General features: G+C 38.1%; 2 protein-coding genes across 3 annotated transcripts in view; one reads left to right on the forward strand and one right to left on the reverse strand.

Annotated features, from left to right (window-relative positions):
- The window catches only part of LOC118846741 (protein hinderin-like), an 86,020-nt gene extending 61,054 nt beyond the window's left edge, over positions 1-24,966 (forward strand). For both annotated transcript variants that reach the window (XM_036755488.1, XM_036755495.1), the window contains exon 5: positions 24,801-24,966. In XM_036755488.1, coding sequence (XP_036611383.1) covers positions 24,801-24,954 — 154 coding nt within the window. In that variant the 3' untranslated portion in view covers positions 24,955-24,966. The remainder of the gene's footprint in view (positions 1-24,800) is intronic.
- LOC118846730 (nascent polypeptide-associated complex subunit alpha-like) lies at positions 9,439-10,205 on the reverse strand. Its single transcript, XM_036755482.1, has one exon. The coding sequence runs from the start codon at positions 10,203-10,205 to the stop codon at positions 9,558-9,560; it is 648 nt and encodes a 215-aa protein (XP_036611377.1). The 3' UTR covers positions 9,439-9,557.
- Positions 24,967-27,961: the final 2,995 nt, after the last annotated feature.

Below are 27,961 nucleotides of genomic sequence, written 5' to 3' on the forward strand. Positions count from 1 at the left end.
AAATATATTAAATAAATATATTAAATAAATTAAATAAAATGAAAAAAAAATAAATACTAGCCCTATTCACCAAATCTGTGACTTAATGAAACCAATACCTTTCTTTTAAGAAAGTAATTTATATTCATACAAAATATTAAGTCCAGGGAATGCCCCATTATCCACAGTATCAAGTTAAGTATCTTCTATTATATGAGGATTTTCCTTTTCTGGTTTTTAAATTCTTATTTTGCTATGTAAAATAATATATGTAAAATGAGATATTGGTGCTTCTTGTGATCTGGGGAGGTTCAGTTACATTATTGTAGAAAATAAGCTTCTTGAGGGCATAGACTTTCACTTTTGCTTTTGTATCCTCAGCAGCACTTAGCCTAATGTCTTTCACAAAACTGGTGTTTAATAAAAGCTTGTTGATTGGTTATGATCTGAGGAGATAGAAGAAAAATGTGGGTTATAATATCAGATTTGTTGTATACCAAGGGAAGGATTATTGATTAAAAATATCTAGCATTTATACAGCTCTTTAAGATCTAAAAGTCACTTTACTTTTTCCATAGACTGAAGAAGAGGATAGATTACAAATAGAATACCAGATCTTATAATTGCTTTATTGGTTTGTTTTCTCTATTTAAGGCCAGTAATAATCCATTTTCTCATTTCAACTATGGTAATAGCCACAAGGAATCCATGCATATCTTTAGAGATAGGCTTTTAGAAGAATTGTCGGCCTTTGTGTTTAACATAGCTTGTTAATTTTGCTGCATTTTAGAGTACTATAATTACAGAATAGTCTAATCATACTATGACAGTAAAAAAAAATACCTTATTTGTCTCATTATTATGGATTTTTCTTGCTTGCCTTAAAAGGTACACTTTTGGAGGAATGACTTTGGGCAGGTGAAGATATTTTGGTGTCTTTAGAAAAATTAACCACCTGTGTGCTCACAAATGATATCCTGTGTTTACAAGAGTTCAGTACCAAATACGTTTGACATTCTTTGCTGCCTCTTTGGTTTCCAGAGGCACATCTGTTTTTGTTTTTGGTACAGAGATATTAATTGTGGTGGATACCCTGCCTAGATCTTAAATTGTCCCAAGAGGCTGAATTGGGCCTTGGATTGATAAAGAATTTTGGGTTTGCTTGAAAGCAGGTACATTAATATACTTTAGTTTGGGACCCTGTAGCCTCCTGGAACCTGTCCAGAAGTAAACCTAGACCTTCATAGCAATTCTGCTACTGAAGTGGCTACTAGGGATGGGATTAAAAGTGTAATGCTCTTTTCTAACTGCATCAAGGATGTCATGACTGTTATGTAAGGATATTCTCATATTTTGCTGATCTTTCCACTTTAGTCCTGTTTTACTTAACACTGTTTTCAGAGATTGCCAAAAGTAAGCTTAGACTAAATTTAGCATAAACTTTGCTATTCATTTTCCTACCATTACATCCCCTGGTGTCATATTTCTTTCTCATAGTGGTTAATACCACCTCTTCTTTTTGATTCTCAATTAAATTCAGTCTACTGAATTTCACTATCAGTTGCCTGTCCCCTTTGATTGGAGAGCTGGAAGGCAGAGGTATAAACTCCTTCTAAAGCCTTCCTTTATAGAAGGCTTAGAAATTCGCAGGTATATTTTCATTTTCCATTAACAGTTTTGTTTGTTTCCAACTTGCCCTTAAGCCAGGTTACATATAAACCCTCCCACCCCCTTCCTTTTGGGTATTCCCTTCCCCACTTGGATTGTAAGCTCCTTGAGGGCAGGGTCTTTCTTTTTCTTGCATGTGTAATATTTTTAATAATGAAACTTGAATACAAAATAAGAAAAGGAAAAAGAAACAAACTTAAATACTAAAACTAAAATAATACAGAACAATAAAAGAAAAAAAAAGCATTGTGGTGGGCACACCAGAAGGTGAGAGAGGATTCAAAATACACAGCAATAAATTTCCATTTGAAGAAAGTGTATATAATAAATACTACTCATTGTATGGAGATCTATCCATATTTTCATCGCTTCTTTGTAAGTTTTCTTTTGTTCTCTCCTGTGCACATTTTACTTTATCCATTTTCTCCCTTCCTCCCTATCACCCACTGAAGAAAAAAGCAGTTCTGCAGGAAGGGAAGAGGGGGCAGGTGAGGGGGGATGAGCGAATCCTGCTCCCATCGGACGATGGAAGGGAGGGCAGATAGGGGGAGGAGGCAATCAAAAACAAACACCCCCAAAAAAGGGACATGGCCAAGGGAGAAAATTCAACAAAGGGGGACAGGTTAAGAAGGAGCAAAACATAGCCAGTCCTTCACAACATGAGTACTGTGGAAGGGCTCCACACAATGATACGCATGTGGCCCATGTTGAACTGCTGGCCCTCCTAGGGAGGGTGGGCAGGGAGGGAAGAGGGGAGAGAACCCGGAACCCAAAGTTCAGAAACAGATGTTCAAAAACAAAAAAAAAAAAGTTTTTGCATGGAACCAGGAAACAAGATACACAGGCAATGGGGCACAGAAATCCATCCTGCCCTACAAAAAAGGAAGGGAAAAAGGGATGGGAGGGGAGGGGGGGCGACAGAAGGGAGGGCCGACTGGGGAAAGGGGCAACCAGAATATACGCCATCCTGGAGTGGGCAGGAGGGCCAAAACGGGGAGAAAATTCACAACCCAAACTCCTGTGAAAATCAATGCTGAAAACCAAACACATCAAATACTAAACAAATAAATAAATAAAAAAGGTTGGGACCAGACTATTGCCAGTAGGTACCTGATAAATATTGAATTAGCTATTAACAAACATATTTGAAAACATAAGCATATTTTATGGGGACTAGGAATACTAGAAAAGAACAATTTTTCTGGGAAACTTGCTCAAATGAGAGGAAATGAATCCTTGACCAAAAAATCCAAAGGGAATGCCACAGTGTTTGAATAAGGCTCTACCTAACCCCCTAAGCAACAAATATGAGAAGCTGCCTTTTAATTGAAATCATACAAAATTGTGACTAACCCTTTAGGCATTCCTTTTGTAGAAATGTGTCTTCTTAGAAAGTGGGGGGGGGGGGTAGTCTGGTGTTGTTTTCAAATTGATCGCTTTTGGAGCTGCCTCCTATCTAACTCTTTCAAACATTTTTAAAGATTCCCCGAGTTTCTCAATGGTATGGTCCTGTGGGGGCGGGGAGAGAATGGTTATGATGCTGTCTCTCCTCTAGGTCAGTTCATGTATCTTTCCTCCAAAATGCTAGACAAACATAAAAGGGAGGAAGGGTACAAGTTTTTATCAAGTACCTACTAAGAGGAAGGCATAGAGCTAAGTTCTTTACAAAGATAATCTCATTCATTTCTCACAACAACCCTGGAAAATATATTGAACATGAACTCTATTTGACAATTGAGGAAACTGAAGTGAAAAAGAAGTTAGTGCCCGGGGTCACACACCTGGCAATTGTTTTTTTTTTCTTCTTTCACTTTTTAAAAACTAATTAATTTAATTTTAGTTTTAGTTTACAACATTCAGTTCCACAACTTTTTGAGTTTCAAATTTTCTCCCTCTCCTTCTGCTCCCTGCTTCCCACCCAAGACGAAATTCAATCTGATACAAGTTCTACATATGTCTTCACACTAAACATATTTTCACAATGATGAAGCTGTAAAAAGAGCTATAACTAATGGAATGAATGACGAGAAAGAAGAAAAAATCAAAAAGAAAAAAAGCTATAGAGAGAGAGAGAGAGAGCGCAAACAGATTGCTTCAATTTGCATTCAGACTCCATAATTCTTTCTCTGGATGTGAATCGCTTTTTCCATAATGAGTCTTTTGGAGTTCTCTTAGAACCTTGTAATTGTGTATAACGTTCTCCTGGTTTTGCTCCCTTCATTCAGTATCAGATCATTTAAGTATTTCAAGGTTATTATGATGTCCATCTGCTCCTGATTTCTTATAACCACAGTAGTATTCCATTAAATTCATATATCACAACATTCCCCAATTGATGGGAAACCTCTTGATTTCCATTTCTTTCCTACCACAAAAAGAGCTGCTATAAATATTTGTGGATGTATGGGTCATTTCCTACCAGTATGATTTCTTTGGTATATAGCCCTTGAAGTGGTATTTCTGGGGTCAGAGAGCATGCACATTTTTATAGCCCTTTGGGCAAAGTTCCAAATTGCTCTCCAGAAAGGTTGGATCAGTTCACAACTCCACCAAAAATCTAGCAATTGTTTAAGGCTAGATTTGAACTCCAGTCTCCCTGACTCCAGGTTCAGGGCTCTATTCACTATTCCACCTGGTGGCTCGTAAAAGAGAAGCAAAGACACAAAATCATAGATATCATTACTGACAAATAATAAAAAAAAATAGTTTTGAGAGTCTGCTCCCAAGGAAACAAAGTATGCAGGGCATTGTGTCTCAGACCAGAAATTCAAGATAGAGTATAAAATGAGGTCCTGGCTTCAAGGAGCTTTTAGTCTGTGCTAGCAACACACAGAGAAACAACTGGCAAAGTCTGGCTAGACTTTTGCCAGTAAACTGCAAATTTCGCTGCCTAATCCCTAAGTGTATAATAACAGCCACCATTCATATAGAACTTTATATTTGGTATCCAAATTAAGCCTCACAACCAAAAGAATGAGATAAGTAGTACAGGTCTGGCTGCCCCATTTTACAGGTGAGGGAACTGAGGCTTGGAGCTTTTCCCATGGTCAAAGAGCTGGTAATTCAAATGCAGGTCTGCTGACTCCAATTCTTGCCCTCTATAGATTGCACCAACTGTCTCTGAATTGAAGGGAAATATCTGGGGAAATGTAGAAGTTGATCTGGCACCCTCAGTAAAGAACTTGGAGAAGGTCCAAAGGAGAACACGATGATTAATAGCTTGGAAAATTTCCCTTAAGTGAAGAGTAAAAAGGGCACCTATTTCTTTAAATGAAATAGAGGAGCCTTGGGAAAAAGGGACAAAGACTCTGCTTGAGTCTCTGAAACAACCTCACTTATCTCAGCTTACTTGGAAGTGGATGATCCTCCAAAGCTCAGTTTTCATGTATTTATTGGACAATTTCATCTTCATGAGCTCTTTCTCAAGTCTCTCCACCTTTTCTTCCAATCTTTGGATTGTAGGGTTCTGCAAGCTGTGCTCCACATTCAGCAGTCTGTTGATTTTTTTCTTTCTCGAGCTGTGTGAATTTCTCATCCAGCTCTGCTGTCACCAAGGTTTTCATGCTGTTTTGTTCCCATTGAGGATCTCCTTGGAAGTGGATGTTCCTCCAAGGCTCAGTTTTCATGGATTTATTGGACAGTTTCATTTTAATGAGCTCTATTCTCAAGTCTCTCCACCTTTTCTTCCAGTCTTTGGACTGTAAGGTTCTGCAAGCTGTGCTCTACATTCAACACAGTCTGTTGATTTTTTTCTTTCTTGAGCTGCATGAATTTCTCATCCAACTCTGCTGTCACCAAGGTTTTCATGCTGTTTTGTTCCCATTGAGGATCTCCCTTCCAGTCTTGGCTGGAGAAGAACTTGAGATGAGCAGTATTCACGGTCTCAGGGAATCAAAAAAAAAATGAAGAGGTTTAATCAAAATGATAATGGTAGGGAACTGTTACGGGCCAGGTTGGAGCCAAGCCCTGTCCTCCTCGGACCTCCAGGCCCAAGGGCCTGCTGAGATAAACTCAGGGCTTTGGGATGTGGGTGGAGCCAGGAGGAGGAGTCTCGCCTTTGTTGCTTCCCTGGCAATTCCAGGTCTTTGCCCGTGCCCGGACCTGCCTGACCTGCCTGACCACGTGGAACTTCCGGCTCTCTGACCACGTGGAACTTCCAGCTGCCTGACCACGTGGAACTTCCGGCTCTCTGGCAGAGCATGTGGAACTTCCGATTCTTTGCCTGGACTGCCTGCCCGCAGGGAGCTTTGGGTAGCGCAGGAAGAGAAGGGGAGGAGAGTAGGTGGAGTCGGGGTGGTCCTAGGACCCAGGTGTATTGAATTTTCACCTGTCCTTCACCCACTTAACCAAAGAATGTACCTGCGTCACTAAAGCTATAAATGTGCTGCTTGCTGAAATAATAAACGGAGTCATTTCACCATCTTTTTCGGCTCCCACCCCGTTCATTGTCCGCGAGATCAGGTCCTTTGCTTAGGCTTGGGGGGAACCCCGAGCATAGTTACGAGGCTTCGGAAGCTCGTAACAGGGAACCATATGCTTCTAGGGGTGCTCATGACCCCAAAATACCGACATGCCGGTCCAACTGAAAGAATTTGACTCAAGCCTTCTCAGCCAAGGGAAAAGACAAAGTTTATTAGGGATTCGCCATAATGGCTTGTCTTAAGAAATCCCACCCTTTGTGATACCTGTTTTCACAAGCGGGCCAAGCTGAGCTAGATTGAATCTGAGCCAGGGTCTCTTTTTCTTATTTGTCTCCTCAGATCTTAGCACAATGCCTTTCACACAGTAGGCACTTAATAACTCTTTATCGATTATTGACTATTATTGCATATTTCTGTGCTTCTACGGTACCTTCTTTCTCTGTTCTGGTTGCTCCCCCTCCCTGGCAGACTTGAGGCCTCCAGTCCTTTTCTTAGTTTTGTTGAACTGTTTCAGTCATGTCCTACCCTTTGTGATCCCATTTGTGGTTTTCTTTGAAAAGATACTGAAGTGATTTGTCATTTCCTTCTGCAGCTCATTTTACAGATGCAGAAACTGAGAACAACAGGGTTAACTGACTTGCCCAGGGTCACACAGCTAGTGAATGTCTGAGGCCATATTTGAACTCAGAGAGATGAGTCTTCCTGACTCCAGGGCTGACACCCTATCTATTGTGCCACCTATTTGTCCCCTTTCCCCAGCTAATTCCATTAATTCTTTTGGTGCGAGTGTTGATGCCCTCTAATAACAACCTGACACTCAGAATCATATTATCAAATGAGAGTTGGAAGGGACCTTAACATCCATCAAGTCCATCCCATATACAAAAGTATAACATAACCTGAAAATGGTCATCCATTCTCTTCTTGAAGACCTCCACTACCTCTTGAGATAGTCAATTCTGGTTTTGGATAACTCTAATTGTTAGGAAGGTTTCCCTGTCATCAGGCTTAAACTTTTCTCTTAGCAGCTTTCACCAATTGTTCCTAGTTCTGTCTTTTTTTTCTTTTTTCTTTTATTTTACCAGAACACAAATACAAAATAAAGAAAAGAAACAAAAACATATCATAAACATAAATACTGAAACTTAAATAAAGCATGTGATGTGCATAGCAGAACATAGGAGAGGAATCAAAATATGTAACAATAAATCTTCATTTCAAGAAGTCCTGTATGATAAATAATACACCTTGTGTTGAGAATTGTCCATTTTTTTTGCTTCCTTGTGTTTTCTTTTGTTCTCTGCTGTGCACTTTTAAATTTTGTTCTTTTTCCCCCTCCCCCCACCCCCCAGAAAGCTACAATATAATTTAGCTATTTTTTGATATATACATACACATACAGATATATACATACATTTATACATATATACATGCGTATATAGACATATAGTTTCCCAAACATAATCTACTCCTGATCTTAGTTTTTTATGTTTGTACATATCTTTTGTTTCCTGATCTTCCTGCCTCCTCTACTTTACTTCTACTCGCTACATCGCCTTCTTATTACTTGCCTACCCCGCTCCTCCACCAACCACCCTGCCTTCCTAGTACTTGCCTTCCCCCCGTCTAAGGATCCCTCCCCTATCCCCCCATTCCCATTAATCTAAACTCCCTTTACATATTCCCTCATTCTCCCCTCTAAAAATCCCTCCCTTATCCTCTCTCACCTCATTATATCCCTACTATTTTATTTTTTCTAAATTTAGAAGACTTTTATACTCTTCCAAATATATATGTATTATTCCCTCTTAAACCTATTCCTAATGAAATTAGGTTACCAGAACTACCAGCCCTCCTGCGCCATCTAAATCCTCTGTATCCTTTCTTCTTCTTGCACCTCTTTTGTATAAAATAGTTACTGTTTTTAGTTGTTTCTAAATGGTTTTACAATTTAAATTCATATCATAGTCAGGTTTATCCCCCTCTTATGAGCTCGACAATTATTAATAAGAATGTTAGACATACATTTTACATTTTATGTTATATAAAAGGTAAGCAGTCTGTTCTTATGAATCCCTTATAAGCAGTCTTTGGTGTGTACCTTATGTTTCTCTTGGTTCTTGTATGTCGAATCTTCTATTAAGTTGAGGATTTTTTTTAACAAAGTGTTGAAAGTCTGAGGGTTTGTCAAATGTCCATTTTTTTCATTCAAAATAATACCGAAATTTGAAGGGTATGATATTTTCGGCTGAAGCCCCAGGTCTTTTGCTCTTCCATGTATTGTGTTCCAAGACCTGCGGTCCTTCAATGTCTGTGCTGCTAGGTCTTGTGTGATTCTAATTGTGGCGCTATCATATTTAAATTGTTTTAATCTTGATACTTTTAATATTTTATCCTTGAGCTAGGGATTTCAGAATTTAACTATGATATTCCTATGAGTTTTCCTCATAGCATCCCTTTTAAGTGATATGTGATGGACTTTTTCTATTTCTACTTCCCTGCCTTCTTCTAATGCTCCAGGGCAATTTTCTTTAATTATTTCTTGTGTTATTGTATCAAGATTCTTTTTTAATCATTTCTTTCAGTTACTCCAATTATTTTTATATTTTCTCTTCTGGATCTATTCTCCAGATCTGTTGTTTTCCGTATAAGATGTTTCACTTTCTCTTCTATTTTTTCATTATTTGTTTAATTATTTCTTGATCTCTTATAATTTCACTGGCTTCACTTTGCCCAATTCTAATTTTCTTTTTTTTAAAATGTATTTATTTAATTTATTTAATATATTTAGTTTTCAGCATTGATTTTCACAAGAGTTTGAATTACAAATTTTCTCCCCATTTCTACCCTCCCCCCACTCCAAGACGGCATATATTCTGGTTGCCTCATTCCCCAGTCAGCCCTCCCTTCTGTCACCCCACTCCCCCCCCCATATCCTTTTCCCTTACTTTCTTGTAGGGCAAGATAAATTTCTATGCCTCATTGCCTGTGTATCTTATTTCCTAGTTGCAGGCAAAAATTTTTTTTGAACATCTGTTTTTAAAACTTTGAGTTCCAAAATCTCTCCCCTCTTCCCTTCCCACCCACCCTCCCTAAGAAGGCAAGCAACTCAACATAGGCCACATGTGTATCATTATGCAAAACCCTTCCACAATACTCATGTTGTGAAAGACTAACTATATTTTGCTCCTTCCTAAACTGTCCCCTTTTATTGAATTTTCTCCCTTGACCCTGTCCGTTTTCAAGTGTTTGGTTTTGGTTACCTCCTCCCCCTATCTGCCCTCCCTTCTATCGTCCCCCCTTTTTTATCTTCTTCCTCCTTCTTTCTTTTGGGGTAAGATACCCAATTGAGTGTGTATGGTTTTTTTTGTTTTTTTTTTTCATCCAACAAGAAGCCACAACTTTATTGATAGAAACAGTACAAATTTCAAATCGGGTTGCATTTAATCTTCTCTGAAACACTGAAAAAATGTCTTTGTCTCCAGATTGTTACATCGTTAATTCCATAGTTGCATTTACAATATCATTACTGTTGTTCTTTAGTGCTCGGACAGCCTTTGCTCTGGATACGTTTGCTTGGGACATGACCAATTCTATGTCTTTAACTTCCACACCTGTTTCATCAACCTCTTCCTCTTCGCTTTCTTCTTGTACAGTTGGAGTCTGTGTGTTCTCCTGTATGTTTGAAACAGCTTCACCCTGAACTTTGAATTTCTCAGCAGCAGCTAGCTGTGCCTGCTGAGAGAGATCCTCAATCTTGGCCTCCCCAAAGACTATGTAGGTATCTGAAGCTGGGCTCTTGTAGACATCGGGCTTTGTGATTACAAAGAGGATATTCTTAGATTTCCGGATGGTGACTCTAGTAACCCCTGTCACTTGTCGAAGTCCCAGTTTGGACATAGCCTTTCGTGCTTTCTTTTCACTTCGACTCTGTTTTGCTTTACTGACTGGTTCCTCATCGATCTCAGCGGCTGCTGCCAGCTGGGCCTGTTGCGTGGTTGCCTGTGTAGAATCCTGTTCCTCAAGCTCTGGTACTGATTCATCACTGTCAGATTCTGTTCCAGACCCTGTCTCAGCCTGGGGTTGTGGCAACTCTTGCTCTGTGGCTGGGACAGTTTCTGTCGCTTCGCCGGGCATTGTTATTACCTCCTCAGGTCAAATCTGATGAGAGCAAGATTCACTAATTCCTCCTCACCTGCCCCCTCTTCCCTTCCTATAGAACTGCTTTTTCTTGCCACTTTTCTGTGAGATAATCTACCCCATTCTATCTCTCCCTTTCTCCCTCTCTGAATATATTCCTTTCTCATCCCTTAATTTGATTTTTTTTGATATCATCCCTTCATATTCAACTCACTCTGTGCCCTCTCTCTCTCTATATGTGTGTGTATATATATATATATATATATATATATATATATATATATATATGTCTATATATGTATCTGTATATGTATATGTATATGTATGTATACTCCCTTCAGCCACCCTAATACTGAGGTCTCATGAATCATACACATCATCTTTCCATGTAGGAATGTAAACAAAACAGTTCAACTTTAGTAAGTCCCTTATGATTTCTCCTTCTTGTTTACCTTTTCATGTTTCTCTTGATTCTTGTGTTTGAAAGTCAAATTTTCTATTCAGCTCTGGTCTTTTCACTGAGAAAGCTTAAAAGTCCTCTATTTTATTGAAAATCCATATTTTGCCTTGGAGCATGATACTCAGTTTTGCTGAGTAGGTGATTCTTGGTTTTAATCCTAGCTCCATTGACCTCTGGAATATCATATTCCAAGCCCTTTGATCCCTTAATGTAGAAGCTGCTAGATCTTGTGTTATTCTGATTGGGTTTCCACAATACTCAAATTGTTTCTTTCTGGCTGCTTACAGTATTTTCTCCTTGATCTGGGAGGTCTGTAATTTGGTAACAGTATTCCTAAGAGTTTTCTTTTTTGGGATTTTTTTCAGGAGGTGATCTGTGGATTCTTTCAGTTTCTGTTTTACTCTCTGGCTCTAGAATATCAGGGCAGTTCTTGATAATTTCTTGAAAGATGATATCTAGGCTCTTTTTTTGATCCTGGCTTTTAGGTAGTCCAATAATTTTTAAATTATCTCTCCTGGATCTATTTTCCAGGTTTTTCCAATGAGATGTTTCACATTGTCTTCCACTTTTTCATTCCTTTGGTTCTGTTTTATACTGTCTTGATTTCTCATAAAGTCACTAGCTTCTACTTGCTCCAATCTAATTTCTAAGGTAGTATTTTCTTTAGTGGTCTTTTGGACCTCCTTTTTTATTTGGCTAATTCTGCCTTTCAAGGCATTCTTTTCCTCATTGGCTTTTTGGAGCTCTTTTGCCATTTGAGTTAGTCTATTTTTCAAGGTGTTATTTTCTTCAGTAATTTTTTGGGTCTCCTTTAGCAAGTTATTGACTTGTTTTTCATGGTTTTCTCCCATCCTTCTCATTTCTCTTCCCAATTTTTCCTCTCCTTCTCTAACTTGCTTTTCCCACTCCTTTTTGAGCTCTTCCATGACCTGAGACTAGTTCATGTTTTTCTTGGGGGCTTTTGATGTAAGCTCTTTAACTTTGTTGACTTCTTCTGGCTGTATGTTTCGGTCTTCTTTGTCACCAAAGAAAGATTCCAAAGTCTGAGTCTGAATCTGAGTCCATTTTCACTGCCTGGCCATGTTCCCAGCCAACTACTTGACCCTTGAGTTTTTTTTGTTGGGTTATGACTGCTTGTAGGGTAGAAAGTACTTTGTTCCAAGCTTGATGGGATGCACTGTTGTTTTCTGCGCTATTTCTATACAGTCAGCTCTGCCACACCAGCACTCCTCCCCCAAGAACTGCCAACGTGGACCATGACTCAGATCTTAAGCAGGCTCTGCACTCCTGTTCTAATCCACCACTTAATTCCTCCCACCAGGTCCCTTGGGGCTAGAAGCAACTGCAGCTGTACTTCTGTCTTCAGAGCTGCACCACCTCTGCTGCCACCATGAACTCCTCTCACTCTGTCCCCTGCAGCTTTTCCCACTAACCTTCTCTGTTGTCTTTGGTGTTTGTGGGTTGAGAGGTCTGGTAACTGCCACTGTTCACTGATTCAGGGCGCCAGGGCCTGTTGCGCCTGGCTCCCCGTCTGGATGTATGCTTGGCTCTGCCGCACTCCACTACCAGTTCCGTGCCATAGACCTTACCCAACAACCATCCAGCCTGTCCTGGGCTGGAGCTCTGCTTCCCTCTGTTATTTTGTGGTTTCTGCAGTTCCAGAATTTGTTCAGAGCCATTTTTTATAGGTTTTTGGAGGCACCTGAGGGGGAGCTCACACAAGTCCCTGCTTTCCAGCCCCCATCTTGGCTCCGCCCTCCAATTCTAATTTTCAGTGTGTTATTTTCCTCCTTGGGACTCTGGATCTCCTTTTCTCATTGGTTGATTTTCCTTTCATAACCTTCTAGTTTTTTTTTTGGATTATTTTTATTTTATTTTTTTTTAGTTTTTCCTCCATCTCTGTCATTTGATTTTCGAAGTCTTTTTTAAGATCTTCTATAAATTCTTTTTGGGCAAATGACCATTTGACATTGTTCTTCGGGGATTTCTTTACTTCAATATCCTCCTCCGAAGATAAACTCCAGTCATCTCTATTCCCATAATAGGTTTCTATGGTTGGATTCTTTCTCCTTTGCCTGTACATTTTTTTTTGTAGTAATAACTTGATTTTTGTAATCACCTAGCCTTGGGGTCTGGCAGCTGGTGCCTCTTGCCTCAGATATTTAGTTCTCTTCTCTAGCCTGGAACGGAAGCCAAAACTCAAACCCTCTGTAAGTGCCCACAGCCAGAGGCTTTCTACCCTACTGCTTCTGCACTTACCAGGTGTGTGCTGGTTCCTTCTTGCCCCTACCACTCCTGGCAACACAGCTGAGTCTGGTGTTCCTCGTCAGCAGAAGTTCCCGCAGTCTTCCTGGGCTCAGAGGCACAACTCCCTTCACTCTCATGGGGTGAACAGTTCCAGTGGCTTGGGCTGAGGCTGAGGTAGCTTCTCAGACCAACTAACTCTGGGACTTGCTGCTAGTTGTTTAAGCAGCTTCCTGATTTGCAGTTAAAATGGAAACTAGCCTGGAGGTGTTTACTCCTCGAGGGGACCAAATATAGTCCTGGGATTTTTCTTCAGATCTATCTTCTCAAACTGTCCAAGGAAAACCCCAGTTGTGCCCCTATTTTTCTTCGTCTCCACCCACACTTTGTTTGCCCTAAGGTGCTATTTTAACTCTTTTGTGGGGAAAAATCTTGAGAGCTTGGAATTTTCTGACTACTCTGCCATCTTCCCAGAATCCACACTCCCTGGTTCTGTCTTCTCAGGCTACACAGAACAAATTTAAACTTTCCTCCACTTGACATTTCTTGAGAAACTGGTAGGCAGCTGTCATGAATCCCCTCAGGTATCTCTTCTCTAAGCTTAAACAGGTTTAGTTCCTTTAATGGATTCTCATATAATAGAGACTCAGTGCCCTTTACCATTCTAGTTGTCCTCCCCTTATTCATGTCATTTTTCCAAACTACCTTCTGTCAGTTTTGTATTTATTCTCATTATATTCATTCAGTATGTAGTTATGTGTGTACTTGTCTCCCCCCTTAGGAGTAGGCATTGTTTCATTTGTTATATTTGTATCCCCTACATCTAGTACAGTGTCAGGCACATATTAGGAACTTGATAAATGATTATTCTTTTTTTTTTAAAACTAGAGTAACCAGAACTGAATATCCTTCTATACATGAGGCCTGACAAAGGACACTGAATGAAGTAGGGCTATCATCTCTCTTCCTGCAGACTAAGTTCATCTTAATCCAGTCATCTCAAACCTCCAGAACTTTTTAAGAACTGCTGTCTAACCATGCCTCTCCTATGTTCACCTTGTAGTTGTGAATTTAATTTTTTTGTATTCAAGTGCAAGACTTTAAATTTATCACTATCAAATTTCATCATTCAACCTAGTGCTTTATCCTGTCAGGATCATTTTGGATCCTGATTCCCATTCAGTGTGTTGGATATTCCTCCTGTTTTGTGTCTTCTGCAGATTTAAGGAGCATACCATGTCCTTATCCAGGTCATCAGTAATAAGATTAAACAACCCAAGGTCAAGCACAAATCGTTCTGTGAAGTTTGGATTCAATCAAAGGGCTGCACTTGAGGATCTAGAGGACCACATGTGGCCTCAAGGCTGCAGATTCCTCACCCCTGCCTCAGAATCTCTACTGGAGACCTCCTTTCATGTTGATATTGAACCATTAACAACTACTTGTTGAGTCCAACTATCCAACCTGTTCTCGATCTGTCTGTTTATATTTCGATCTAATCTATATCTCTACTTCTTCATCATGAGAATAGTATAAAATATTTTATCAGTAGCTTTGTTAAAATCTAAGTAAATTATATCCATAACACTTCTTTCATCTGCTAGTTAAGTAATCTTGTTGAAAATAAAATCAGTTTAGTCTGGCATGACTTTTTTTTTTTTTGAGAAACTATCTTTGCTCTTTGTAATGATTACTTCTTTTTCTAGATATTTGCCAACCATCTCTTTAAGTGATTTATTCTAGAATTTTATTTTTAAATTTAAACATTTTTTATTCTGAACTTGATAGCAACTAAGATGAGCATTTCTATGTGTCTTATAGAGAATAGGAGAGGATTGTAAATAAAACTACAAATTACATTTATGTAGAGCTTGATTTTCTTTGGAAGTATATGATAAATTTAGTGTGTAGCTTTCAAATCGGTACTGCTTTTTTGCTATTCTTCCCAGCCTTCTTTTCTCTTCTCCTTTACTTTAGAGTGAACCCTATCTTTAGCTTTTCCTGTCTCTTCCACCCTCTACCCTTAGGAAAAAAAAAACAAATCCCCATGTTGCATATGTCCAAAAAGTGTAGGAAAAAGTCACATTAATTTATCATTGGTGGAGCTGTGAAGTGGTCATTCTGGGCAACAGTTTAGAATGATGCCTAAAAATTCACTAAAATGTGATGGCTCTACCAAGATTATATCCTAAAGAGATGAATGAAAGAGAAAAAGGGCCCATAATTTATAAGATATTTATAGAAGCTATTTTTTAGTGGCAAAGAATTGGAAAATCACTGTGTGTGTATAGGCTGGGCAAGACTTGAATAGATTATGGTCTATCAATGCAATGGGATATTATTGCCCTATAATAAATGTTGAAAAGGACGGTTTAAGAGAAACCTGAGATCATTTATATGAACTAATGCAGTGTGAAGAAGCAAAGTATTTTATACATTAACAACAACACTATAAATACAAATAACTTTGAATGATTTAAAAAATCTAATCAATGAAACTATTAGTCATGGTTACAGAATACCATGATGAAGCATCCTAACAATGTCTGAATAGCAAAATGATGGACCCAGTATACAGAATGAGACATACATTTTTTTGGACAGGTATGTATGTTTGTGTGTATGTCTCTGTTTGTGCACTTGTGTGCATGCCCATGTGTATTCTATATAATTTTCACTGATTATGTTGAAAAATGACATTTCAATAACTCCTTTTTCTCCCATTCCTTCTTCCTTGTTTTTTATACTTTTCTTATTTTATACCCTGATTTTGTAACTTACCCTTTATTCCCTAGTGTGTTCCTTTTTACTTCCTCTTTCTTTTATGATCATTGAAGCATAAGAATTACTTGTATACTCTCTTATTTAACTCCTTCTCTTACCCCTGATGACATGAAAGTTCAAAGGGGACATGTGTTTCCTATTATCTGTCCCATTAGAATATAAAGTCTTCATCTGTGAGTTAATCCCTTCTGATTCCTTATGTCTTTATATATTGTTTTAAGTTGTTACAAATATGATATAAATAATATAAGATAAATTATAAACAATAAGATAATAAGATAAATAATATCCTCACATGTTTGTCTTTATATGTTTCTCTTGCTTCTTCTGTTTAGTTCCACAATTTCTGCTGAGCTCTGTTCCTTTCATCAGGAATGCTTACGAGTCCTGTATTTCATTAAAGGTCAATTTTTCCTCCTGTAAGATTGTACTCAGTTTTGCTGGGTAATTTATTTTTGCTTCTAGGCCTATGTCTTTTGCCTTTTAGTATACAGTCAATTCTGCTGTAATGCTGGTTTCAAAAATGTGAATATCTTCCACCATGATTGATGTATTAGGGAACAATTTGAATATGACATGAATTTTGGTTTGCTTGTATGTGATTTCTATTGCAAGAAACAATGAGAATGCAGAAAACTGCACTATTTCACAATGACTCATAAGTTGTAACCTTTCCAATGTTCACTTCCACAAGCAATCTTCAGGTCTTTCAAAAGGTAAGGTGCCATACTTATTGTAAATCATCTGATGCAGCAAGAGCTCTAGTTAGAGGATGGCTGGTGTGCACACCCTTCCCTTTCCCAGCTTCTGCCATGGCCTCTGCCCCTCCCCTCCTTCCACCCAATTTTTGGGAGACCTTGCTACCCTGACCCTGTGGGAATTAGAGTGCAAGCTAAGTAGCAGCCCAAGGCTGTATATGATACCCCTATTTATTGTAGTATTTATGTATTTTAAACCATTTGTCATTAAGCTATGCTGTTTTTTACTGGGTTCCCTTTTGTTAAATGTTGTCACTGAGGAAATTTTCAAGTATTGCGTTCCTAACCTCATTTTACCCAAGCTTTGTGGTTTCTATTGTGAGATTTTGCATAGCACAGTGATTTTTAGGAACGCATATGTTCCATTATAGCAGAAGTGATAGTAGTATATCCCAAGCTCCCCCCTTCTTTTTGGTGGTAGCTGCCAAATATTACATGATCTTGACTATAGCTCCTTGCTACTCGAATTCTTTATTTCTGGCTGCCTGTAGGATTTTTCTTTCACTTGAAACTTTTGGATATTGGCTATGATATTTTTAGAAGTTTTCATTTTGGGGTTTCTTTCAGAAAGTGACTGGATAATTTCTATTTTTACTTGTTCATTGGTTCTGATAGGTCTAAATTACTAATGATTTATTGAAATATGGCATTCAAGTTTTTGTTTTTTTCTTTTTTCTTTGCTTTCTTTTGGCTTTCAATTAATTTAGTGATCAATTTTTTTACCTTTGAATTTTTTACAGGTTACTTCTTTTTTATATAGGATAACTTATGTTTTCTTCCTTTTTTTAGTCTTTTGACTTTATTGTGTTATTTATCATCTCATGAAGTGATTAATCTTTGTTTTGTGTTTTATAATTTTCAGGGATTCCATTACTTGGGTAAAGTTTTAAACCTCTTAGTACTAAATTGTTGATCTGAGCTGTTAAGTCTTCATCCAAATTCAGAGCAGGGTTGGCAACTAGTATATAGTTCATTGTCTGATTTTTGTATGGCTTGTAAGCTAAGAGTGGTTTTGACACTTTAATAAATAGTTTTGTTGTATATTAAAATGTCAAGTGATTCTTTGCTTATGAGCCATACAAAAACACCAGTGACCTGGATTTGGCCTTTGTACTGTAATTTGTCAATCTTTACAGTTCTCATTTAGCTGCTGTTAGAGGCAGCTACGTGGTGCAGTAGATTGAACCCTGGGCCCACGAGTCAGGAAGACCACAGTTCAAATGCTGCCTTAGACACTTAATAGCTGTGTGACGCTAGGCAAGTTACTTGTCAGCCTTAGTTTCAACTGTAAAATAGACCTTTTAATAGCACCTACTTCCTAGGGTTGTTGTGAGGATTAAATCAGACAGTATTTATAAAGCACTTAGCACAGTGCCTTTCAGGTAGTAGACACTTATTAAATGCTCTGTCCCTGTCTCCTTCTCTTCCTTTCTACTTTCCTTTCTTCCTGCCTTTTTTCTTCCTTTCCTTCTTCTCTCCCCTGTTTCTTCCCCTACAAAATTCCACTCTCATAGCCCCCCAAACTTTCCCATAAAATAACAATATTGCATTTTCTCATCCCAGGTTCACATTATAATTACATAGCATTCAATTGTTTTTCTTTGTTCATACTGTTGTGGTCATTCTGTATGTTGTTTTCCTGTTTCTCTTTGCTTCACTCAGAATTAGTTTATAGAAATATTTCCACATTTCTTTGAATTCTTCATATTGTTTCTTGTGGTTTTAAGAATTATATTCCCAGTGTTCATGTGCCACAATTTGTTTAGCTATTCCTCACCGCCTACTTTTCTTTACGATTCTTTGCTATCACAAAAGTAATTCTATGAATATTTTGCTATATATGAGACATTTCTTCCTGTCTCTAACTTCCATGGGGTAGATGCCTACCAGCAGGTCAAAGGGTATATCCATGTTCATCACTATTTTTGTATAATTCTAAATTATTTCTGAAATGTCTGCACCAATCCACAGTTCTATCAATAGTCTTTTATATGATTAGTATATATGAAACATGTAAATGTTAGTTGATTGTTCTGTTAATATTTTCTACATAGATTATATTGCTAAAGGTCAGGGACTGTGTAACTTTTGCTGGCTTAGTAATAATACCTCATATTTATGTAGTTTTTTAATGATTTACAACGGCCTTCAGTGACACGATTTCATTTGATCTTTATGACAGCATGTGTGATGGGTACTGCAATTAGTATCACTACTACTGACATAGTTCTCGCTCTTATAAAGCCTGGTAGGAAGGAAAGATGAAAACATAGGTAATTATAATACATAATGTTGCAAAGTTGGTATGATCGAGTTTTGTAAAAGAAAGTTACCTGAGATCTAATGGTTGAAGGTTCCTGAAGGGGAGGGAAACTTTGGGAGCTTTTATAGAAGAAGCATGTTTGAGTTAAGGTTTAAAGAAGGAGAGTAAAGATATTCTAGCTATAGTGAGTGGGGTATGAAAAAGCATAGAGGTAGGAAAGCTCAGAACATGTTTTGAGGGGACCAAGAATAGTGTATTTTTGTTGGTGTATAAGCTAGTATGATGCAAAGGAAAGTCAGAGAAGCATCAGATTGTGGAGGACCTTGAATACCAAAGGAGTTAGAATTTGATTTATTAGGCATTAGGGACCCATTGAAAATTTTGAGCAGAGGAGTCACATGAGTAGATTATAGAATGGGGGGAGAAGTAGAACCTGGAAAAAATCTTAGGCTATTGCTGGTTGTCCAGGTAGATGACAACGTAGACTGATTATGAGATAGTGTCTGTGAGAATAGAGAAGAGAGGGTGGATGTGAGAATTATTAAAAACATGTAATTGACAGGACTTGGTAACTTTATTATATATGATAAGTGAGGGAAGAATCAAAAATAACTCCAGAGTTTCTGACAGGGGAGACATTGAACGGTGGTATCAGGGACAGAAATATTGAAGTTACAGAAAGAACTATAGGTTGGGGGATGGATAATAAGTTTAACATTAGACATGTTGGATTAAGGTGCTAGAGAACATCTAGGTAGAAATGCCATGATGAAGCTCAGAAGAAAAGTTAGGGCTAGAGATAGAGATTTGGCAGGCTTCTACTTAGAGATAGTAATAGATATTTAAAGACAGATCATTGGGGGATACCTACATTAAGTGGTCTAGAATTTAATTCAACACACATTTATTAAGCCTCTTTCAAGTGCAAGAAACTCTTATGTTCTGGGCATACAAATATTGAAAAAAATCTTGTTCAAGAACATTATATTCTACTTGGGGAAACAACATGTATATATAACAAATATAAATAATATACAAAGTAACTTAAAGGGAGGAGTTTGGGCCTTACCTTGTGTGGGGAGGAACAAATAAGTATTTTTGTTCAGTAATAAAGCGGGGCTAGGAATTCCAAGAACTAGAAGTGAGGAGGGAAAGAGTTCTAGCCATGGGGGACAACCTGTGCGAGGACAAGGAGGCAAGAAATGGACAGTCATTGACAGGAGAGAGCAAGTAGGCCTATCGTTTTTCAATATCATTTATGTTATTGTGGTTTTATTAAATGGAAATTTTGGGAAAAAAACACTTTGTAGGTTTATGTACTCTTTCAGAACCTGCACCAGTACAATAGCTGCATTGACTTACACACACACACACGTGAGTGCATGCCCACACATGTACAAACATATAAATGTCAGCATAAATGTTCATGTTGAATTTAGGACTTTTGTGCTGTTCCATGTGTACCACAACCAGAGTTATAAACCCAAAAGATGACCAAGAAGAATAGAAAAACTTGAAGGAAGGAAGTACCTTCTTTGAATTATGTATTTGTTAGATTATGCTTATTGAGTGTAGGGCTGGATGTGGATTCAGAAAGATCTTGTTTCAAATCCTGCTTCTACTAGAAGAAGTTGAAAAAATGGTCAAGTTGACAGAAAAAGTAGGCATTGATTTTTGAAGGCAAATTATTGTGTGGCTCAAGTGGGATGAAGGAAGTTATAGGTAAGGATGGTTGTGCCCTCAACAGATATAGGAAGTTAGGAAGAGAGGAGGTTATTTTGAGGGAAGATAATAAGTTCTATGTGTTGAGTTTAAGGTGACTTTGGAACATCTAGTTGTGAAAACATCCGATAGGCAGTTGGTGATGCAGGCCTAGAAGTCAGAGGCAAAGACCAGGGCTGAATACATATAAATCTGAGTCATTTACATAGAGGTCATAGTTGAATTCATGAGAGCTGATGAGCTCCCTTAGAGTATAGGAAGGGGAGAGAAGAGGGGACCAGGATAAATAGGTGTGGCACCCTCAAAGAGAATTAAATATGGATAATTTATCCAGCAAGGAGACTGAGAAGAAGTAAGTTGATAGGCAGGGGGAGAACCAAGAGAGAGTAGCGTCATGAAAACTCAGGAACGAGACGAAAGAGTATCAAGGAAGAGAAGATGGTAAACACTTTTAGCTACTAGAGAGTTCTAGTAGGATGAGAACTGAAAAAAGACAAGTCCTAACTGGTTCCCTTGAAAAGAGAAATTTCATTTTAATTATAAAGTAATAAAGGAGTTGACAGTTGAGTGAGATTAGAAGTAGAGGTAAAGAGTGCAGATAAGTTTTTGTTTTTTAAAGGAATTTAGCTGAAAGGGAGAAGAGAGATATAGGATGATAGTGTGAGGGAGCAGTAGGGTCCAGTAAAAGACTTAAGTAATCATTATTTATCTCTTTATTTTTAAGCTTTCATTTAAAAATTTTTTTTTTATTGAGTTCCAGATACTTTCCCTCTCTCCCACCTCTCCCCCATCTATTGAGAAGGCAAGTGATATGATATCAATTAAACATCATACAAAGCATATTTCCATATTAGCCATGTTGTAAAAAAACAAAAACAAGAAAAATAAAGTAAAATATATACTTAAATTTATACTCAGATTTCATCAGTTCTTTCTCTGGATTTGGTTAGCATTTTTCTTTATGAGTCCTTTGGAAATAGATGGTTGTATTGATCAGAGTAGCTAAATCTTTCACAGTTGATCATTATTAAAATATTACTCTTACCGTGTATGATGATCTCCTGGTTCTGTTCACTTTATTTTGTATCAGTTCATGTTAGACTTCCCAGGTTTTTCTGAAACCATTTTGCTTTTCATTTCTTATTGCACAGTAATACTCCCTTACAATCATATACCACAATTTGTTCAGCCATTCCCCAATTGATGGGCATCCCTATTTCCAATTTTTTACCACCACGAAAAGTGGATATACACACATACACATGTGTTATTCAGACATACTTGTGTGTGTGTATACACATACACAGATACATAGGTCCTTTTTCTTTGATCTTTTTAGAATACATACCTAGTAGTAGTAATATTGTTGGGTCAAAGGGTACGCATAGTTCTATATCCCTTTGGGCATAGTTCCAAATTGTTCTCTAGAAGGGTTGGACCAGTTCCCAATGCCACCAACAGTACAATCATGTCCCTACTTTCTCCACATCTTTTCCAGCATTTGTCATTTTCCTTTTTTGTCACATTAGCCAATCTGATAAGTATGAGGTGGGATCTCAGAGTTGTTTTAATTTGCATTTCTCTAAACAATAGTTCACTTTTTCATATGACTATAGATAGCTTTGATTTCTTCTTCAGAAAACTACCTGTTTATATTTTTGACCATTTATCAATTGGGGAATGGCTCTTATTTTTATAAATTTAACTCAGTTCTCTATATATTTGAGAAATAAGGTTTTTATCCGAGAAACTTGCTGTAAAAACTTTCCCCTCCGTTTCCTGCTTTAGTGAAAAGATTTTTAAAGATGTAAGATATCTGGGCTGCAAGTAAAAAACCAATAGAGAGGATGAGGTTGAAAATTAGAGAGTGAAAGGGGTGATTAGGTGGGCAGGATATAGGAGATGCTGGGATAAAGGGAAAATGTGGAAGGGAGGGTTGTCCCTTTTATAGGAACCTGGAGGAAAGGAAGAGAAATTGCAGGATGAATTCAAAGGATTTTGAGATGTCAAGTAGGGAATAGGGGAGGAACTCAAGACAAATGGCTTCTGTTTTCTTAATAAAATATGTCAAAGTTCTTTGCAATGAGGGAATAGGGAGGCGATGGTATAGGTGACTCAAGGGGAGAAAATTTATAGGACAACGACTGTAAGGAGCTAGATAAGAGCCACTTAGGAAGAGCAAAAACAAAAGTAAATGAAGTAAAAAAAAAAGTTTTAAAAAGTTAAGAAAAAACCCAAAGGTCAGGAAGCATGGGACCAACTGAAAAAAACAAAAACAAAGACAAGTAAACAAGTGAGGGCTGTTAGATCAAATGTTTGATGTTACATCAAATTAGATTTACATCTGGAAGGGACCTTTGAAGACAGCTAGTGCAATTCTCTTATTTTTGCAATTAAAGAAACTGAGACAACATGAATATGTAGTGGATCTAATTAGCAATTTGTATTAGGAGGGCAGAGTTTACAATCTCAAAGAGGATCATAAACATGTCTGAAAGGTTCGGAACTGCCGGATATAAGAAACTCTCAAAGTAGAAGGCAGAAGAATCAAAACATATATTTAGGCTCCACAGTAACCAACCCATGAACCAGCATCCCCATTTTGACATATTAATGAAAAGTTTCCAGGCCCAATAAGTACGCCTTGAAAGAGTAACCAGGAGGCTACAGAGAAGCATGATTGCATAAAGCAAAATCATGCTTCCCCCTCTATGGTAAAAAGATTACCCACTGGCCTGAAGTCTTTGTTCAGCTTCCTCCCGTAGGTCAGCTCTGCTACTGGCAGCTCCTGCTTCGGCTGTGGCTGTGGCTGTGGCTGTGGCTGTGGCTGTGGCTGTAGCAGCCTCTGGCTCCAATGGGAGCTGCTTTTAACCATCCAGCCTCTGCGGGGGGGGGGGGGGGGGGGGGGGGGGGGGGGGGGGGTGGGGGGGGTGGGGGGGGTGTAAGGTACGCCGGGGAAAGCACAGGTTCTTTCAATCTGCTTAAGCAAGGTGAAGGGGTTGACCGGGAAAGCACAGGTTCTTTCCATCAGCTTAAGCAAGGGAAGCAAGGTGAAGGGGCCGACAAGCTTACTCCAGTCCAAGATACAAACAGCATTCAGTTCAGGGGAAAAAGCCAAACTAGTCAAGGCCACTTGTTGACTAAGTGCTAAGGAGCCCATTTTTGGTTGCCAACACACAATTGTGTTTGACTTCCCATGCATCAGCACTGAGTGAGAGAAGAGAATGCTTTTGGTAGAGGTTAATCCTGGGTTGGGCTTTGAAAAGGAACAGAAATTTGAATGGGAGCAAAGGATTGGAGTATGGAGGACATTATATAGAGAACATAGATTTTCTGCAGATTTAATTTGCTTTTACTATCTTAATTATATAATAAGATCTATTTAATTACATAATGAAATTGTTATTCATACGTAGTAGTAGTTACCTTTAAAGAGAACTCAAGACTGATTTCTTTTGGCATAGTATCACATTACTATTGTTATTCATGTAATGAAAAGTAGGTCAGTATTAAGCACAACACAGCACTTATTAGGACAGTCTCAAAATTTCCTTTTTTTGTCCTTAAAGAGATTAGTCTTTTTTTTTAAAGTTACTATGTCCATGTGTTTCCTGCGTCGTAGTGTTTAAGCTGCCCCTTTTTTGCAGGGATTGAGTGCAAAGAAGTTTTAGGGTTATATACTAACAATGAAAAATTACTTTGTAACCTTTGTAATCTTTCTTGGATTGAAAATAAATTCATTGCCAATCTTTCCTTATAATAATGTCGTCTTTTAATTGTAGCTTAATTATTTATATGCTGCAGAGAAATGCAGGATGTCAGTGCCAAGAGAAAAAAATGTAAAAATTATATATACATATTGGGTTCAAACATTTCAGAGATGAATATGTTGTTTATTTCATAGCCAGAATTTAAATAAAAGTGTGGGGAAAATCTAAATGAGAAATAAATTGATCATACTTTTCTCTTATAATCTAGCAAAGTAGAATATGTGCTTTTTGAAATGGGAATTTATTTCTTTCCTGGTTGATAATTGGAGACGTATGTCCTACCATATTGGACTTTATAATTTTGAGGCACTTCTGATGATGGAAATCAATCTTTACATAAATCACACACACATACAAACACACACACATATATAATATGTATAAGTGCATATGTATGTTATTAAAAAGGAGGAGAAATTCCCATATGAAAGTCTAAATTAGAAGATTATATTGAATGTAAGTGTTTCCCCAAAGACTTTAACATATGGAAACCTTTGGAATATGTCTAATTTCTGTGAGTCACAGCTGTATGAATGTAATTTGTTTCATTCTAACAGATTTTTTTTGGGGGGGGGGGTGCTTTTCTTTCAGGGTAAGTGAAGAAAAGGAAGTGACAGAAGAACGACTGAAAGCTGAACAGGAGTCGTTTGAGAAGAAGATCAGACAGCTAGAAGAACAGAATGAGCTTATCATCAGAGAAAGGGAAGATATCCTTTTGAAAAGTTCTTCCTCCCTACCCCCTTAAAATGTAGCAAGTCCGTTCTTTCATGGAGAAACTGTGAACTCTAGAGAAATAATTGTTATAATTTAAGTAGGGAATAAATCTGCATGTGCTGCTATTCCCAGGTAATCAGAGAGACAACTTGTCAGCATAGGTGGCTACTTCCTCTGAGCTTGAAATGGCCATCCAGCTGTTCCACCAAAGACATTGTGCTAGGAAATAGATTTTTGTCAATAAGAAATTTGGGTGTTAAATTGTAGTATGGGGACCTTATTATTTAATCCTCTCATGTTATGATTGAGATTGAAAGCTTTTTTAACTTGGTGTTCCATATCTCCAAAAGTCCTGAAAAGGTACAGAAGGAAGTTGTAAGTTGTAAGAATAAAAAGTCCTCTGGACCATAACTTGTTGAGATGTAGGTGACAAATGTTTCCAAAGCAACATTACCGTATTTCCCCATGTATAAGATGTACCTTAATTTTGGGGCCCAAAATTTGAAAAAAAATGTAGTACATAAAGTTATTGAACTCAACTTTTATTTATCTGCTCTTAGCTTTCATGCATCTTTTAGGCAAGTCTGGTGCATGTACACATGCTTAGTCCATTCTGTTTCATGAACCTGAAGCACCAATTGTGTCCTCCTTTGAAATCAGTAACTTCTTTTTCATCAGCAGTTCTTCCTGCCTCATGCTGAATTGTAGAGGGGGAGAAGAAACTCAGGGATAGAGGGATCCCAAACCAAAGTTCCCAGGGCAAGGCCGCCTGGAATAAATTTGCGGACACAAGCATTCTTTAAGTCAAGGAGGCAAAGATTTATTACGCTTTTTCAGAGGGCAAGAGTTCTTAGGGAACCTGCAACCATAGAGGGGTGCAGGGGGAATTTTTGTAGAAGCTCCTGGGGATTGTGGGGGGGTGGGGACACATGTCAGTTAGTTGTTTGGGGGTGGAATTACGGAATGGTTTAGGGCGTGTTCAAGGAGTGGTTAATTCTTAAAGGAACATGCACATTTAGTATCTATTACGCAGGTATATTACCCCGAGTTCTCTAGGAAATAGCCCATGGGGGCGGTTACTAGGGGTGTGGTCTTTACTGTGAAATGTCACTAAGTTCACTGTTGGTTGGGGCTAAAGGGAATAGTTTCTCATCTAGTGTCTTGTTAGACAAAATACTATCTCTAAGATACATGTTAGAAAGGTAGTAAATAGTAAATATGGTTATGACTCAGTGTACAGTCAGTTATCAGCATCTGGAAATCAATCTATAGTTGCGCATAGCTGCTTATGAAGGAAGAAGCAGAGATAAGTTGGGGCAGGCTGCCCTTTAACTAGAGAGAAATAGCCTGAGAGAGAATATATTTTGAAAACTAGATGTGTAAGAGAGAATATGTTTTGAGAGCTAGATGTGTTTATGAGAACTGGATGTGTTTTGGAATTGGGGTTCAGGCACAGGCAGCCAAGCAGAGGCTGTTAGAATTTAGGGTCCAAGCACAAGCACCTCATCAGAACCATCTTTGTCGACACAGGAATTCCAATTGCCCTTTGTTCTTCAATCCATATCTTCAATTCCCTCTCTAAACCAGGCCATTTTGCTGACTTGCCTCTCATGGCCTTCTTCTGCCATGGCATTTTCAGTAGGGTTTCTTCTTCCTGTAGGCAGTCTCGGATTGTTTTCTCAGTTGGAGGAGGACCAAACTTACATTCAGCAGCACAATTTCCATCCACTTTTGCAAGCTGGATCACTTTTGACTTGAATTTAGCACATACGAAAATTTTTTTCTGAGCCATTTCTGGGCAGAACATGGCAAAACATAACCTAATATACCAGTAACAAATGCAAAACAATGAGTGCAAAGACAAGCGCAAAAAAGTGGGAAATACAAGTAAAAAAAATCTACAGCCATTGTATAAGACGCACCCAGTTTATAGACCCCAAGTTTTTTTTTAAAAAAGGGTGTGTCTTATACATGGGGAAGTACGGTAATACAACCACAATGCTTCTATCAATTGGGATAGTGGTTAGAGTAGGTTTGAGGAAGTGGGAAAGTAGCCTTTTATAATGGGAGTGTCACTTGTAGTGTATTTTTCATAGCAGTTATTCGACATGATGGTTGAAATGGGAATGGAGTTAAATTAGGTCCTTGAATGTTTATCATTTTTCTTCAGGTAGCACAAGGATGTAAAGTGGGTCCCATGCCTCATATACCTTTTAAAACCCTTATAATACCTGATGATTGCATTTACAAGCTTATTTATCTTTAGGTGTTCTACATAGTACGTTAATGTATGAGGAAAGCAGTTTTTTTGGGAGATAGAATAACTCCTATTTTGAAGAAGAGAAGGCCAAAATTTTTACATGTACCTAGCAAAGCCTACACAATCATTTTCAATTTAATGTCTATTTGTTAATTATTTCAGAAAATCTGGTTCTGTCAATAAATTTCACAGACAGTAGCAATACTTATGTGAGGCTACAGGAAATTGGAAACATGAGAATATGGTAGTTAGCTTAGTATGAAAGCATGAGAAGTTGATCAACCCAAGAAAATTACATAAAACCTTCTCTTCTACCTTCATTGTGTCAGGCTCCTTAGTATCCATCAAGCTAACCCTAGAGAGTGAATTGGAACTTCCTCCTTATCCCATTACCCATTGAGAGTGTTCCACCCCATCTCCCTACTGCAGGCTCTCTAACAATGTTGTGACCACAGGATGTAGGGTCTTTATAATTAGCTGTCCAGGTAACCAAGGCTTCCATTGTTTTGTTCCACAGTTCTTTCTCTACGTCAGTAATGCATTTAACCACAAAGTCTTGGCAATGAATTCCTGACAACAAAAGGTCAAATCTTCTGGGCCAGGCTTAACTCTGGCTAGTACAGGGATTCAGGCTTCAGATTAGAATGCAGTGAAGAATTTGTGGACCATAAATGCAATAAGAACAACTTGTGAGAAGATTAAAAAGGATACAATATCTAGGTAAATTAAATTAAAATCACTAGCAGGGGAGTGCACTGCATTCCCCCAATGCATTCAT

Source organism: Trichosurus vulpecula, chromosome 1 (assembly GCF_011100635.1).
Source record: "Trichosurus vulpecula isolate mTriVul1 chromosome 1, mTriVul1.pri, whole genome shotgun sequence".
NCBI lineage: Eukaryota > Metazoa > Chordata > Mammalia > Diprotodontia > Phalangeridae > Trichosurus > Trichosurus vulpecula.

Excerpts from the sequence above, each read along its gene's own strand:
- LOC118846730 (XM_036755482.1), bottom strand. The coding sequence starts at position 10,205 with ATGCCCGGCGAAGCGACAGAAACTGTCCCAGCCACAGAGCAAGAGTTG.